This window comes from Penicillium malachiteum, assembly GCF_028827825.1.
Source record: "Penicillium malachiteum strain IBT 17515 chromosome Unknown utg000004l:1.0-4883003.0:1.0-4884900.0, whole genome shotgun sequence".
Taxonomy (NCBI): domain Eukaryota; kingdom Fungi; phylum Ascomycota; class Eurotiomycetes; order Eurotiales; family Aspergillaceae; genus Penicillium; species Penicillium malachiteum.
Genome location: NW_026643097.1, coordinates 374,223 through 390,528, shown reverse-complemented (window position 1 = coordinate 390,528; position 16,306 = coordinate 374,223). Strand labels below are relative to the sequence as shown.

The following is a 16,306-nucleotide window of genomic DNA, read 5'->3' as shown; positions in this document are numbered from 1 at the left end:
CTTGAATCAAGTAGATCGCAGCTTAATCCCAGCATAACATTCCTTAGGTTTCTTCGAGAAACCTTCATGCGACTCCATCTTCGGTTGATACAAAGCAAAATCATACCGATGAAACAAAGTCCCAATAATAAGCTGCAACTCCATGATCGCTACATTCTGCCCAACACAAGCACGAGGCCCATAAGAAAACGGATTAAAGCAAATCTTTTGCCGCGGCGTTAGATTCAGCCAACGATCCGGCTTGAATTCCTCAACATCTTCACCCCATATTTCAGCCATATGATGTATAGTGTATGATGGAACTGACAAAACAGTTCCAGGCGGGAAGAAAAATCCATCGAATTCAACTCCCAATCCACTATCCGTAACAAGACGTGGGAGACCGATCGCTGATGTAGAGTGTAGACGCATTCCTTCGTCGATACAGCGGCGCAAGAAAGGTAGATCTCTGACTTGGCTGTATGAAGCTATCTCTGTACCATGACCAATAGCGTTATCGAGCTCTTCTCGTAATCGAGGAATGATCGTGTTCGGAGCGTTTCGCTCGCCATGAAGAATCCAGTAGAATACCGCACAAGCAGTATTGGAGATGGTATCAGAACCAGCAATTAGCTGGGTTAAAGCTTCAGCCGTGAGTTCTTCGCGACCCATCGGGGCTCCACTTGCATCTTTTGCTTGTAGTAAGCGAGACAAAATATCGTTTCGCGTATCCACCATGCCTTTCTCTGCGGCATCTAGTCGAGTTGAAACAGCAGCGACCGCGATTCCAGTGAGGTTCTCAACTGCGGCTATTCCCTTCGTGAAAAATGGATCGGGGAGGTATTTAGCATGGGGACGCAGCGCCGGGAGAAGACCTAGTGTTGAAGATACTTCTCCGCGTCGATTTAGGACCTCGACGGCAGGAGCTAAAGAAATAGGTCCTCCTGGTGTAAACTGGACTTCTGTTTCATCTTTCCCTTTATTGACCATTCCGAATGGAGCTCCAAACGCTAGGTCTCCGATGATATCGAAGGCTAGGTAACTGAACCAAGGCATGGCATTGAATCGTGCAAAATCATTGCGAATACCCGTCTGTGACCCGGATACTGCGATATGGTCTAACTGATTGACCCATCGTTGGAGATTGGCTGCCATGTGAGGCTCAAATGCAGCAACAGACTTGGGAGAAAAGGCATGCGAAATGATCTTCCGTTTACGAGTGTGTTCTGCCCGATCTCGTACATTGAACATCCCAGGTGCACGTGCGATAAATGCCTCATAGTAGTGACTGGAAGAATGTTTAGTCTGGCGCGGTATGTATAGAAGAAACAGGGGATACGAACTCTTTGAGAAATCCATTTCCATGTCCATATACAACATTCAAGGCTCTTTCATCGGCGATGGAAACATGGTTGAAACCGATGCGAACGACATTTCCATACTTTTTGTGGGCAGTATCCACGGCGGCGAACTTTTGTCCCCGTCGGGCACTGATTCCAACCCAGATATTACTAAATTTTGCGATGAACGGTCCTGGGACATGAGATAATGATTTATAAGTGGTGAAATATGGGATGGTATAGTAGAGGACTATCCAAACGGGGATGGTGCAAGCCATCCATGGTGATAAGAAAAAACTTAGAAGGGCCATTTCGAAGATTTGGTTAATACAGATGAACTTCAATCCTCCGTAGCTGTTTAAATATTTCGATCCTATTGTCGAAGAACTAGATGCGTGGTGATGTCGTTATCTCTTCTCCGGCGGAGTTCTGTCTCAACACCGTCGGAGATGCATCACAACACAGATAAACCAATACCATCAAGATTCAATAGCGGGGAAAATCTGGGGTTGCTCTACTATTAGTTGTTATCTAAAGCTAATTCCGATTTTTACTTTTACTTCCTGCACAGTATCGTATAGACAAGGTAAAGTTGAATTTTGATAAATCAAAATGCCGTCTATTGGACAGATAAAATTGGATTGAGTAACACACAGTAGCACAGCACCTGAGAAGCATAAGACATACGAGATAAAACCTCGTGAAGAAAGGTAAAAAAAAAAGAGATAGGATCCAGGACCAGCCTAGCCCATCACACGCACCATTTACCACAACTGCAAAGCAGAAGCGACCTTAGAAATGGAATCCGCATTCTTGTAGTCAGCAGTGTTGGTTAAGTACGCAGCACCGAGACCCATCTGCTTAGCTTCCTGCAGAACTTCATCATAGTTCGCCTCAAGAGGGGCACTGTATAGCAAGACAGCATCCTTGGAATAGTCATCTGGAGCAGAGAACTCATCGGCAGGCACACAAGTCACCCAAGTGTCGTAGGAATTCTCAAACTCGACGATCAAGTCCGCAGCATCAAAGTATCCGTTCACAGAGCCATCGTCAAGCTTGGTACCGGGGTTGAACACAATAGTGGTTAAGTTATCTGCGCGGGCGAACTTAGAGATTTCGGTCATGTAGGAGATCTTGCTTGTGTCATTGGTGTTGGGAGCCTCATCGAAGAAGATACCGTCGACAGAGATGTTCTGCTTCTTGTACTTGGACCAGCCACTGTATGTTGCGATGTCGCTCTCAACGTCGGAGATATCGCGTGTGGCATACTCAGTTGGAATATAGCCAAGCACCTGAACGTTGGAGTAGCTGTTCAGTTGCGCAACAGCACTGACGTATTCGGACTCGGGGTACTCTATTGTCTATGTTAGAGGCATTTCAATAAAATTGTATGCATTGCTCTTACGAGTGTCGCCTGGGCCACTGTCAGGGTTGACGATAACTTGGAAGTGAATTTCAGGGTGTGCGACAGCAGCTTCATAAACTGGGGACCAGGTGGTGTTGTCGGTTGGCCACTCATAGAGCGGGAGGAGAATGCTGGTGGAAGAGACGACGGAAGCCAGGGCGAGGGCACTGCCCATGATGTAAGAGAATCCAACCATTTTGAATTGAGGCAAATCACAGATTTGTTTGTGTAATGAAGGACTGTAAATAGTATGTTTAAGGAATGAGAAGAATGGTAATACCTAACCAGTAGGTAGATCAAAGGAATGTGAGTTGAGATCAAAAAGGAGTGTGATGCTTGAAGGGAAAGAGAAAAAAGGCCAGGGAGAAGAAGAATGAATATATCAATTTTTTACATTAAGAAGATCTGAACGCCTTGACAGATGCATCCACATCGGACATTTTTCTCTTGTTTCAGGAGATTATTACAGGAACGCCAGGAGTAAATCCCCGCGGCTAGTCATACAGTGGCGTACATGGCGTTATGAACTTATGAGATTTTATTGGTCAAATCAAAATGTGGCAGAAACGCCCTACAGATCGCGTAAATTCACTTCCATTATCCACCTTAAACATAGTGGCGGTCTATGTGGGTTAAGGTAAATGGGTCCCTGACGTGGCCTACATCAAAGAGAGCTATCCGATCTAGTACACATGTGGGAACGCCACTGTAAGGGTAACCGAAGGCTTTTTTTATGGCGTTTACTAGTTACTAACCTACTGTTTACTAGAATTAGGAACCTGTGGACCCTGTCATCCAGGGTCCCATGTGTCCGGAGTATGTCCATATACTGGTCCAAGTTTAAGATCAATTTCCTATCCCTGTCAGCACAAACTGACTCCTTTCATTTTTTTAAATCTGGGAATCAGCCCTAATCTGTCTTTTAGCGCTAAGATCCTGATCCTGCCGGATCATCCGAAGTGATGGTGGGGCCTTTATTTACCGACTCAAAATCGGGTTCAAATAGTCAATCCTAGTCAATCCTGCGATTCCCGAAGATTACCCCCTTTTTTGAAGACGTAGATTGTTTTTGTTTGCTAGTTTGAGATCCTTTGATCTGGATTTCATTCTAGACCGTCCACATGAGTCAACAAAATGATCAAACTCTTTTTGGTGCCCCGTACTCCGTACTCAGATATCTGAAACAGATTTACTACTGCGCGAACCTACCATCGTAGAGCGGAACAGTATTAATTAACTTATTCTCCTAGTGAAATCTTAAGTTCCTGACATGTGGTTTTCGACGTATCTGCAGATGAGACGTTTCAAGTATCGAAGAACACAGATCAGGGAGTCTACCACATAAGCGGGTCTACTTTTCCGAAATACGGACGCCATTTGATGGCTGACATCTGAATAAATTGTCTTAGGCTTGACACATTTCAAAATTTGACACGTCAAACCCTGAAATGTTGTTGAAAGGACATCCCATTGTTACAGATGGAAACCTAGGACTAGAGTAGTAGCTACCGTAGATACTCATACATGCACTAACAAAGATAAGTGACAGATAACTTCAAATTTGAATAACCGAGTACGTAGAATTAGTACCTAGGTAGACCTGGAATGCAACCCATTTGAAGTACGACTTTGCCCATCTACATCCAGATGTCAACCTGGGCATGGGCACAAGCATCTGTTTCAAATGTTGAGCTGAATGTGTTGGCAAGCCCCACAGGCAGATCCACACAGGACGGCGAAGCATTTAAAAAGATCAAAAATGGGACCATTGGTAGATCCTCGATGTCAATGGCATGATCACAGGCTCGTTGAATGTACAAACTAGTGAACGGCCACCTTTGAATTTGCTGTCTGGAGTATCTATGGAGCTAGGAGCTAGTATGTGGGGAGAGAAAAAGAAAAGCACGACCTAATTTTTTTGCTCTCTTTAATGGAACTCCCAATTATTCTAAATGGACACCGGAGTGTACTAAACCGGCTTAACTTGCAAGTCCCAGGTTGTCCTCAGATTTGATGACTTTTGTAAATTGAGTGGTTGAAAAAAGCGACAATTTTCTAGCTAATCTCGATCATGATTTTTGATTGATCAACTTGAGCTTGAAGAACTCCAAGTCGGGCAGTAGGAATTCTATGAGAGCCATCAGTGCAAAGGTGTATACCCCCGAGTCAGGTTAGCAGGAAGGCCAAACCACGAGTCCACCAGTTAGTTTTGCAGCTTGAAAAAACTTTGGTTTATATAACCATAAGTTAAACCTCTTCCAACCAGCCCTGCCGGGCTAGCTCAATCGGTAGAGCGTGAGACTCTTAATCTCAAGGTTGGGGGTTCGACCCCCCCCGTTCGGCTATTCCTAAAAAACCATAACCTGAGAATTCTTTTTTTTTGAACTTTTTGTTTGCACTTTTTGTTTTCTTTTACATGCCTAAGGACAACTTCCGACGGATCACTTCTCCCGTCGGAAGTTGGCGGCACTGTATGTCATTAGAAACTACTCCGTACTATGTTGCTGATTCAATCATATTTTCTTCATTTCAGTAAAAGGGCGTATCCAGATTTCTCTAGAGCTTCTGAAGAATAAAACCTGCAGATGTTCCGAGGATTGACTCCATCTATCATAGGCTGCATAGAAGCACATAAGGGCATAGATCATAATGTCGGGTATCCCGGAGCCCCAGCTAGTAAAACAGTACTTGAGAAGAATCCCACATACGTAAGAAGTAATAAAATAGGAGGTTCAAAGTATTTAAGATTCCTCAAGATATGGCCGCTGGCAGATCCCCAGACCCCACAAAATAATTGCATCTCCGCAATGCGAGATGTTAACAAGCTTTGCTCAACTTTGAGGTGGCGGTCGCTCGGCAATTCACACGGCATACTGACTTTCTGTGATGTTCCCGAAGATTTTCTCTTACACATGATGAAGAGATATACATGTGCACTGATTATATCTGATCAGGCCCCATAGTTCTACTGTGAAGCTATGGACGCGTCTGAGACTAAGCCGCGATGGGCCTCACAACGCCGTGTGCCGCGGGCGTCGCGAGCATGCGAAACATGTCGCTCTCGCAAGACCAAGGTACATCCATTCATTGTCCTTAGCTGTTGATAATATAGTCAAATATTCAATTGCTTGAATAATTTTAAGTACCATGGCTGACCGTTAAAACAGTGTGACCAAGCTCAGCCATGCTCTTACTGCGCATGTGCGTTTTTCTTCAATTCCCCACTATGCCAAAGCCCGACTAACATGATCAAGATCACTCATTCAACTGTGTATATCGTACCTCTGGCGGTCGAGGAACTGCAAGGGAGTCTACTGCTGAGAAGAAGCGGGCTATGAGAGCAACACAGAAAAGGTAAGAAACTCAATTTGATGTTTTTGAAGCTTCATCGGTCATGAGGTTATCAACGGCTTATCCTGGTAACGAAAATTAGCCAAGATGAAACTATCCGCCCTTCGCCGTGGCCACTAGCTGGCATGGTTCAAAATGATATTCAACGCCCAGCTAGTCCTGCAAACAAAGCTCCCACTCAGAGGACCTGGGCGGTGGATTCGCCAACATCCTTCTCAAAGGACGGGCCGTCGCGCGCATTGCAGTCGGCTGGACAAAGGGGCTCAACCCCCGATACACCGACTGTACCAACTGAAAATGACGATGAACAGTTCGGTCGGTTTTTATATATCCATGTCCAGGTTTAATTCAATTGAATGCTAACAATCTCCCAGCTCCGTCAGAACTTGGCGATGCCGCGTCCAGAGATGGGTTGAGCGGTATCAATCTACACACCAAAGGAACGGAGTTCTATGGCAATTCATCTAATTTAGCATTTCTTGGGAATCTGTTTGCAAGAGCACAGCACCAGTCAGAAGGCCAGGAATCGCTTCTGAATCGAGATGCTACGCCAACCGCAAACAAACTGCAGGCATCGTCTCCAGAAAGCCGATCGACTCCGGGCAAATCCCAGCTCTCCATTGTGAACCTGCTGTACAATGTTGACTATACAGGCCACCCCTCGCCGCAGTCCTATGACGGTGCAGAAGGAGTCCTTCAGAGACCTTATTCTGACGTTCCGAGGAGTACACCTGGCCCTGGAAATAATGGTTAGTCGTTCTCATGACGGCCCAAGGCAATTTGCAGATTCTAATAAGAAGGATTATAGCACAAGAAGCTCTGATACCAGGGGTACTCTCGAAAATCCCTCGCAGCTCTCAATTGGAGATCGAAAAGATCTTCATTGCCAGCTACTTCACAAATAAACATTACATCCACCCTGTTTTATCCAAAGATGCATTCATGCGACGCTGCGAGCGAGACGCATGGCCTGTACCAAGACGATCTGCTCTCTTCCAAGGGACGACAAAATTCTCAGGTCTTTACTTCGCGGTCATTGCACTTGGCGCGATAAATGCCAGCCCAAATGAGACCGCCCTTTTAGATCATTTCTATCAGCACTCAACAGACCCAGAGAAAGCCCCATCGAGTATCCGATTCTCAGCACTAGATTTCGCAAAGTTCTACTTCGGAGTCTCAAGACAAGCACTAGGTGATTTATTCGAAAGCAGCTCTCTCGAAACAGCCCAAGCCTTGTTACTTCTCAGTGTATTTCGCCAGAATTCACTCCAACCACATAGCTGCTACATGTACAGTGGCATGGCCGTCCGAACAGCCGCAGCGATTGGACTCGCATCAAGCATGAATTCTTTACCCCCGGCTGAGACGTCGAGAGGCGAAACGCACCTGGTGGTGCATATATTCTCACGAAGTTGAAATGTGTTGCTCATCTGGACGTCTGGATAGCATGAAGGAATTACATCACTACCAAGCTTCTCTTCCAAAACTCAAGATTCATTTCGGAGACCATGATCCAGATGCAGAGGATAATGATATCGCTATGATTCCTGTTATGGTCTCACTTGCCCAGATTATGTCTGAGGCTTCACATCAACTCTACCACTCAACACAACTTTCCCTACGTGAGAAATCTCATCTAGCGATGGGATTAGAGAAAAGACTCCAGGATTGGAAATCTAACATCCCGACATTTTTGAATCTGGATGCGAATACATTGAGTGATCCCGAATGGGCATTCAAACAAAAACTCGTTTTACGACTACGTATGTCTCCTCTAACCCCCCTCGCTTACATATCGGAATTCCGGACTCATATCATGCAGGATACTACAATACCCGAATCCTTATTCACAGGCCTTTTTTCGTAGCCTCAACAAGCAATACCGATTCCTCCGAATTCCGCCAACACCTAAACATCTGCATCGAGGCCGCACGGTCAAGTATAAAAATGCAATACGAGTCCTTCATGCACCGTATCTACATACGAACATGGTACGTACTCTCCCAATCCATCTTGTTTATTATCTGATCCGATCATTCTAATTTATATCAGGTGGTATAATACAACATACGCGCTTTACGGCTCCATGATCCTCTTACATCTCATTCTATCCAATTTCCCAGGTTTACCAGACGAAGAACTCCTCGAAGATGTTGAGAAATCCCTAGAGATCTTTTCCTCGATGGATGATATTATCGTTGCGCGTCGCTGTGCGGAAATGCTTCGTGAAGTTCTTGATGTGGCGCGTACTTTTCTGCGTCGACGACAAATACAGGATCGGGATTCAGGATCTAGTGGATCAATGAGTCGTGCGGCTCAAGTTGGGATTGGTGATGGTGTTGGAATCGGATCGAGTGCTATGCAGCCGGGTTATACATCTGGAGCGGTTCAAGCTTCACTTACGTCGCATTCGCTTTTACCTGCGAATTCGATACCGGTGACAAGTGCGACCGAGTCTGATTTCTTGGTTCCGCAACTTTCGTTTCAGGATGGGAATGGGAATGAGACTGTGGGTTCGTCTATGTTGGGACAATCTGGACAGCTTCGATTACCTGATGATGAAGATTTCTTTTTCTCGTTATTCAGTCAAGAACCGCAGCAACAGCAACAACAACAACAACAGGTTGATCGGACTCGAGCGGAGATGTTGGCGAATTTAGTGGATCCAACTATATTAGAGGACTTTGCGTTTGGGGGACAGGAGTTTTCCTTTTTCTAGATACGATGAGTGTATTAATATACTTTGGAGCGATTATTAATGTTTTCAATCATAATTCATTCATAATTCGATCTATGGACCCTTGGTCCTTCTATAATATTCCAGTGGTTCCAGATGGTCATTCCATCTTTCCAACTGTGTCAAGTTCGTGTCAAAGCAATCCGGCGGATGGGGGTAATAAATAGTTCAGATAACAAGATGCAAGCGGGCCAATGCAAGAAATAATAATAATCATATGCTTCGTTCGAACCAGATCCCTTCCTGAACACCGATCAGGTTGCAAGGTAAAGAAAAGGGTATGTGATATAGATGAGGTAGTATTGAGGCGAGGAGGGGTATAGTTTGCAAGGAGGATAAGGATGCGCTGTGGGTATATTGAAAATAAAACACTCAAAGCGGTGGCATAGTCTCGCCTTCATCCATGTCACTAACAGATGTAGCTGGAGAGGCGAGACCAGAGATAACGGATGAAGAAGCTCCAGTTCCACCGGGGATGCTATCAGGGTCATTCATGGCTTCTTCGTATGATCCGACGTGCATCATGGGTAACCGGGAAGGTTGCTTGCTCGCAGAAGCCATTAATTCGTTGATGTTCGGTTTCTCTGGAACATGTGTTTGAAGAGCCATGGCATTGTCGAGACTCTCCAATGCGAAACCCATGAACTCCGCGTTCTTGTGGCTTACATCTAGTGTCCATCGGTACTCGCATAGACGCACGCGGTAGAACTCGGCCTCTTCGCTAGTCGGTGCGGTGATGCGTAGTAGCATACCGAATGAGCCGATTAGGGAGAAGTTGGTACGTGCGGATGCGGGCCAGAAGGAGCGTAGATGAGCAGGGCGGAGACGGTTAACGAAGTCCATGGCGGAGATGAGTCGGGTCTTTGCTGCTGAGCGACAGATATGAGCGAGGTAGGCATCAGTGCCGTCGGTGGCAAGCGACCGAACGATACATCGATGAAGGGTGATTTCGGTGGCGAAGTATGCGAGATGGAGGGCGCCGTTGCGGGCGTGTTCGTCTGTAATAGTCTCGACCAGCTCGCCGCTGGAGGATTCCATTTTTAGAGATGCTGGAAGTGATGAGAACCACTCCTTCAAGCGGATCTGGGCGGGCTTGGCCTTTTCCAGAATAATGCGTGTGCGCTGGTTACCAGCGGCGTTAAAATCCTCTGCGGCTTGTAGAGTGTAGAAACGGTCCAGGATATCGGACAGTATAGTTGTGAGTGCCACCATGTGGCAGAAGAGTAGAGGACCGTGTCCAACAACGCCTTCGTCGTGTGCGGAGCCCGTACCAGACAGGAAGGCATCTGAGAAGTCCTGCTCCACAAGATCCTTCACTGTCCAATTAAAGGCGAAAATATGTGACGGGCGACCGTTAACAAGTGCGGACCACTTATCCTGCATATACAGAGCCCATGCAAGACGTTTCCGTAATCCCTTCTCCCAAGTCTTCATCCGCCAGTTTGAACAGTCCTGGTGCAAACCAAGCTCGAAGCAGGCAGTCACCAGCTGACCATTAAGTGCAGCAGTTGCAAGTGTTGATTTTTGGGTCAACAGCAAGCCAGCTTGGATAGTCGAGATACTAGGGAAAGGTAGTGAGTCGACAAGTAATTTCAACGCCGTACTCTCCAACCGAGCAGCATCCGGCCGTCGTGCCGTCTGTGAGGAGGCACCGACATCGACAAACTTCAAGGTCAATACATATACGGCAGCAAGAAGTAAAGGTGATAGGTGAAGTGTGCGGCGTTCACGATATGATTGACGGAAAGCATCTTCCATCAAGATGGGAAAAGAAGGGTGAACATGTTCGAAGAATTTCTCAATCAAAGTTGAACCATATGGAGCAACCAGGCTCTCAATGGCATCAAGTGACACGGCCTGCGAGTCACCGATGGGAACAGTGTTAACCACGCGCATGAAGGTACAATCGTCTGCGCACCTCCGAATGCGAGCGGCGGACACAGAGAATTCGTCGTATTCGTCTAATGGTAAGAATTCCAGTAATGCAGGTTCCAACTCGGTGGTCATGCCAATATGTTGAGTAGTTTGATTGAAGAAACCCGGACGGATCATGGCGTGACAATGACCTGGACGAGCGACGACTTCATGGGCTGTTGACTGGACAGTGGATGGTCTGATAAGAAAATTAGTATTAGAATAATGTATATTCCCAGTAGTTCAGACATCCTTGACTTTCAAGTTTAGATCCAGACTGGAAAATCATCTCACATACCGTTTAATTGATTCCACTTCCTGAACTTCATTAGACAGCTTTCTTTTCTTCAAATTGTTAGGGACCTCCGGACCAGCCGTCAAGGTAAAGGTACAATCCTGGCGATGAAAATCGCAGGAATAACACTTGTTGACCATTTCATTCATAGCGCAACGACTTTTTCTACGGAGACAAGCGTCACAACTGGCTCCATCCCGTTGAACACGGGCAAGGATGAATTGGTGGAGATAGGCGAGGACAAATTGGAAGTCGAAATGGACTGGGGTCGGAGATCCGGGAGATTGGAATAGGCGGAGCCCGTAGAAGAAGGCTGAATAGTAATGACCGTAGCCATTTTGGGAGAAGAAGTGGGCAACCGGGGTCAAGATAAAGGGTCGGTAAGATACAAATATCGGAGATAGATAACTCCAAGGTTGATATGCGGCGAATTCGTCACGTAAGTGGGAGTCCGGGGAGACTCTCTCCACGAATTTCTCCAAGTTTTTGAATGTGTAATCCGATAAATTTTCTTTTTTTTTGGGGATCTCTTTTTTGATCCTTGATCTTTTTCTGAAATTAATTTCTTGAAATGTTATTCGAGACTATAATTGGAATGATTAGTGGTTATTCGTGGAGATCATAGGAAAGATAAGGGAAGATGCACATACAAGATAATGACTTCAGCTTATCAAGGGTTCAAATGTATATGAAAAAAAGAAAAAAAAAAGAAAGAATAGGGAATAATAGAAATATCCCAAAAAAAGATAATAAAAAAAAAGAAAAAAAAGAAAGAAAAAAAAGCGTTATCTCCGACGATCAACTATATAGGTTCAAAAAGTTCAAGATGTTGACCAGTATAAGAAGAAAGCACTCAAGTGCTAATAGAACTGATATATCAAGATGTTTCTGTTAAAGATAACAGAATTAAATGTTGGATTGATCTCTCCGTCATTCCTGTTCAAATCATAAGTCAAGTTAAAGAAGTCATAAAGAAACAAGAAAGAAATAAAAAAAGGGTGATGACATCGATATAGACCAAACCCGTATGGACGAGCTCTCGGGTTGTCCCAGACGATCGCCTTTTTCGTCTCGTAAGAGAATGTTCATTTAATGCCAATTATGACTTGGAAATTGTCAACTCTGATAAGAATTATCCCGCTGATTGGACCATCCGAGAGAGCCTCCATCCTTATTACGTACTGAATTATACCTCCTTGCTCAACTACTTTGCCCCCGATGATGATTCATAGAGGAATCATTTAGTATTATAATAAAGAAACTATTAAAATGAAAGGGAAAAAAAGGAAAATGATAATTAAAAATAATGAGAAGAGTATTAAATGATCTAAGATAATACGCTATAGCCCTCTGATATGAACAAATCCGAATGGGATTTTTTTAAGATCATCTCCGAACCAATCAGAATATCATGATAACATGTTGAATGACTATCCAATAAGAATAGATTTACTAAATTGTGGGGTTACAGGGAAACGACTCAAATGAGAAACAGGCGCAGAAAGGGCGCAGGGAATATGCGGGAGCGTACGGTTAACGGGGGAATCTAATAGCCTTGATGACAATCCTAAGTTTAACTGGTCTTGCCCCACAAAACGGAGATGGCGATGCAATCCCCGGCATGTGAGGTCTTTCCCTCTAAAATAATGATCCGGGTGGCAACGGGGAAATAGGAAATTCTCGGGTTTAAATATAACTCCAGGCACCTGGCCCTTAAGGACTCTGGACTCTGGAGTAGATGAAGCAAATTTGAGAAAGACATACTCCACAGAGTACATATAAGGTAAATAGTACTTGAATACCATGAAAGAACAAAACTTCATGTTAATATAAACGCCCAACGCCTTGCTCGGTACATACACATGCCGGAATCTTAGTTTTCAGTAGGTAAAGACGGTCAACTGTCCTCCGATGTCTCTTACCTAACAGTAAACCTAAATGTCTGTGCTTCCACGGAGATCAATGATTACTCAGTAAAGTTACGGAGCTTGGTCAGCTCATCCAGCAACTCCTGCAAATCACTGTCCGAAATTTTGGTTTGGAGACTGGGAATAAGCGACTTGGCTTCCTCGGCATTGTCACAGCACAAACTGCCTATATGAAAGTCTGGTTAGCTTAACATTCCACTGGTTGAGAAGAAATGGATCCAAGCAAAGTATAGCGTAACGCCATACTTAGCAAGTATAGATGTCGTAACCAATGCAAACAGGGAAATACATATTCACTCACCTAGCTGCGATCGCTCAAACATCTCAAGCTCTGTATGCGAGTTTAACAATCGCTCAACAGCCTTGATGTTCTCCTCATCCTTGAATCGGGCAAACACATCCAAGTAATCAAGTGTCTTGGTCAAGTTCCTACACAATTAGCATCCGTTCAATTTGGGTTGGTCCAAGCTCCATCACACTTACTCTGGCTCCTCGTACTTGTTTCCTCCTCGTCGCTTGTTCTCCAGCACCTTGTGAATAACGAGTCGTGCCTCGGACAGTGAGAGCGTGTGGGTGTGTTGGTCTGCGCCCAGGCGGAGAGTGGATGCGGCCTCGAGTTCACCTTGAGGCACAGTACGCTGGCGATGAGCAGCGGGGGGAAGCTGGATAGTACTCATAATGGCGATCTTGAACGACTTGAATAATTCTTAGAGGTTGAATAGGCCTTCGTAAAGCTCCCGTGGAATGATGAGTTGATGGCAGGAATTGTCGATCGCGTGTATTGAAATGAGGCGGGGTTGGAGATCGTAGGGACGAAGAATTGGAGATGGCTTGATGGATGAAATATGGTAAGACCGGTGATCTAACGTAGAAAGGTACGTCGAGGTAAATGTCGTGAGTGAATATGACACGCAAACTGCAAAGCTATTTCCTCATTCAAGAGCTTGAAGACGATGGAGTCTGCAGGTTTCTTGCCGGCAATTCACGGCGGTGAGGTCTCACCGCCCATACATAGTAGCCCAGGTGCTATCTATCTACTATGCCCAGGTGTAGAACACCAACATCTCTCCTCAGATAGATAATTACATATAATGGTGATACTTGATCGAAAAATCTTTGTACTTTAGAGTAGGGTATCAATCAATTCTTTTGTCTATCTCCTTTTTATATCCAAACGCCTCTCATGCAACTGTCAATGCAACTTTACACCTTCCGGAAAGCAACCTCTCCTGGAAGACGGAAACTAGCGCAGAACATCTGCTTATTAGGGCTGACCAGGCGAACATTGTAGATATCCAGTTCAATAGCTGGGTTGCCACTGCCTCCGACCCGGTCCTCTGGAGTGATCGTGTATCCGATGCGCTCCGATACCCGCTGGCAGATATCAAGGTGGTCATCCACTTCATTCTCAGAGTGACCCGAGAAACAGTAAACATGAACCATAGGCAGAGGCTGGGATGTGTTTGGCGCAAAGAGTGATTCCTTTCCAGCATAAACTCCCTGGAACGCATCGAGGAATTCGATCGCGGTAGCAGGCAAGTTCATGACATAGTGATCGAAAATGGTCGGCCGTTCATATACTTCTGGCTTAGGAGCATTCTCGTTGCCTTCTTCAGCAAGCTTCTTCCGTTCACTGCGGTGCTTAATCTTGGGCTGGATAGTGACGGTGACAGGCTTCGCCTCGAGCAGGGAGATGGCGGAGGATTTGATAAATTCACGACCGTCCGAGTTGAAAGGGGTGACAAAGTCCTGAACCTTGTTCCGTACAACGGCATCCTCCATGACTTCATGTCCGTGTGGGTTGAGATCATTGGCCCACACGAAAATCTTCTTCTTGCCTGCTGGGACGGCGAATGGTCCAACACCTGCCATGACATCGCAGACCATCTGACCTGGTTGGAACTTCTCAACAAGTCGACGGTGCTCTGTTTCCAGGCGACTATTCCAGTACACACGGGCATAGTCAAATCGGAACTCACAGCCCTGCTCATGCTGGATGACATTCAAGTCGTTATCACCGGTCAGCAACTCGAAAGGAAATGTGCGGAATTGGCTGTGCGAGCCAACATCTTCCGTCTTGTTAATGACAGTGCGAATTGACGCATTTTTGTCTTTAATAATCTCCGCGATGAGATATTTATATGGGAGGAAATGATCGCGAAGGTTCAGGTGTGCTGAGTCACTTGTTAGTATTATTGTATGTGCCTCTATACATTGGGCAGAAACCTACCAACGTGCCCCACCTGGGTATACCCTTGAGGGGCATCATGCAACTCCTCCTCTGGGAGAATGGCATTAATAATATCGGCTGCAATCTCACAGTTAGCCAAACTATTAGACCAAATAAGTGTAGCTATGCAGCCAGCGCAAGAATTCCATACCATAGGACCAATGGTCATAATCCAAAACCAGATCATAGGGTACGAGCGTAGCGGCTCCTCGTTCAATGAGTGCGCTGATAGTAGGCGACCAAGTCCACTTGTCTATAACACCATATTAACACCATGATTTGTTCTCTTCACGACCAGACCAGCAATGCAAGCGAAATTCCTCAAGCACCGAGTCGAGTCCATCAAACGCACCATCATGTTTCAAGTCCTCCCTCAGCAACAGCGCCTTTCGAACCCCATCCTCCTCTTTAATATCGCGTACAGCGCTCACGCGAGGGACGACCAGCAGATCCTTGCTCTTGGTGAGTTCCTGGCGCACTTTCGAGATCTCGGAGTTCTTGAAGATCTTGGCGGCGGAGATGGGTATAGTGGTGCGGAAGAATGCCCGATCGAGGGTGCGCATTGCGCGGTTAACGGGAGGTCGGAACATGCTGGGTTGGTCACGAGCAACGTGCTGCGCGTCGTTGGAAGACTCCATTGAGAGGAAGGTGGCCTGTGCACAATTAGAGGATCGAGACGTGCAGGAAAATGTATCGGGAGTCGATAGTGGATTGAGGTGCTTATCGGGCACGTGAGGTGTATAAATCTTATCGCATACCTAAATATTCAGGCCCAGTTGGACATATGATAACTAACTACTTGCATCCAGTCCTAGAGCAAGACACTACAGTAGCCTTCGGAATCCCTTTTATATTTACAGTGACCTTGATGCACGTATGGGTCTATGGAAGTGTACAGACTAAGTCTAGTTTGCCAAAGGGTGTCCATTTAACAACATTTTTGAACGCTCCGCAACGCTAGGGTAACTAGACTAAAAACATGTGAAAAGCGCTTCTGCGGAAGAAGGCAACAAAACGAAATTGGAATTTCAAAATCAAGAAAAAAAAAATAGTCGTAACTTCATCGATCTGATAGGCACAATAATATGTGCAAGCGAACCATGTAACTGAAATACCCTAGCAACCAA

The 16,306-nt window shown here is 45.5% G+C and overlaps 6 protein-coding genes across 6 annotated transcripts; 1 reads left to right on the top strand and 5 right to left on the bottom strand.

Moving 5' to 3' along the window:
- Positions 1-6: 6 nt before the first annotated feature.
- On the bottom strand, positions 7-1,630 carry N7483_008299 (cytochrome P450; the record flags this gene model as incomplete). The annotated part of the gene is made up of 2 exons (XM_057091726.1): positions 7-1,267; positions 1,323-1,630. 2 exons carry the CDS (start codon positions 1,628-1,630, stop codon positions 7-9), a joined length of 1,569 nt encoding a protein of 522 aa, XP_056942900.1.
- Positions 1,631-2,083: 453 nt separating this feature from the next.
- Positions 2,084-2,920, bottom strand: N7483_008298 (spherulation-specific family 4 protein; the record flags this gene model as incomplete). Its single annotated transcript, XM_057091725.1, has 2 exons — positions 2,084-2,673; positions 2,725-2,920. The coding sequence occupies 2 exons, from the start codon at positions 2,918-2,920 to the stop codon at positions 2,084-2,086; spliced, it is 786 nt and encodes a 261-aa protein (XP_056942899.1).
- Positions 2,921-5,702: 2,782 nt separating this feature from the next.
- N7483_008297 (Zn(II)2Cys6 transcription factor) lies at positions 5,703-8,794 on the top strand (the record flags this gene model as incomplete). The annotated part of the gene is made up of 9 exons (XM_057091724.1): positions 5,703-5,798; positions 5,892-5,925; positions 5,979-6,078; positions 6,158-6,390; positions 6,450-6,824; positions 6,884-7,442; positions 7,522-7,838; positions 7,898-8,066; positions 8,128-8,794. 9 exons carry the CDS (start codon positions 5,703-5,705, stop codon positions 8,792-8,794), a joined length of 2,550 nt encoding a protein of 849 aa, XP_056942898.1.
- Positions 8,795-9,184: 390 nt separating this feature from the next.
- On the bottom strand, positions 9,185-11,358 carry N7483_008296 (putative C6 transcription factor (OTam); the record flags this gene model as incomplete). Its single annotated transcript, XM_057091723.1, has 3 exons — positions 9,185-10,925; positions 11,025-11,122; positions 11,191-11,358. The coding sequence occupies 3 exons, from the start codon at positions 11,356-11,358 to the stop codon at positions 9,185-9,187; spliced, it is 2,007 nt and encodes a 668-aa protein (XP_056942897.1).
- Positions 11,359-12,987: 1,629 nt separating this feature from the next.
- Positions 12,988-13,626, bottom strand: N7483_008295 (DNA-directed RNA polymerase II subunit RPB4; the record flags this gene model as incomplete). The annotated part of the gene is made up of 3 exons (XM_057091722.1): positions 12,988-13,115; positions 13,251-13,378; positions 13,433-13,626. The coding sequence occupies 3 exons, from the start codon at positions 13,624-13,626 to the stop codon at positions 12,988-12,990; spliced, it is 450 nt and encodes a 149-aa protein (XP_056942896.1).
- A 526-nt stretch (positions 13,627-14,152) lies between these two features.
- On the bottom strand, positions 14,153-15,817 carry trm5 (tRNA (guanine) methyltransferase; the record flags this gene model as incomplete). Its single annotated transcript, XM_057091721.1, has 4 exons — positions 14,153-15,123; positions 15,180-15,257; positions 15,331-15,432; positions 15,532-15,817. The coding sequence occupies 4 exons, from the start codon at positions 15,815-15,817 to the stop codon at positions 14,153-14,155; spliced, it is 1,437 nt and encodes a 478-aa protein (XP_056942895.1).
- Positions 15,818-16,306: the final 489 nt, after the last annotated feature.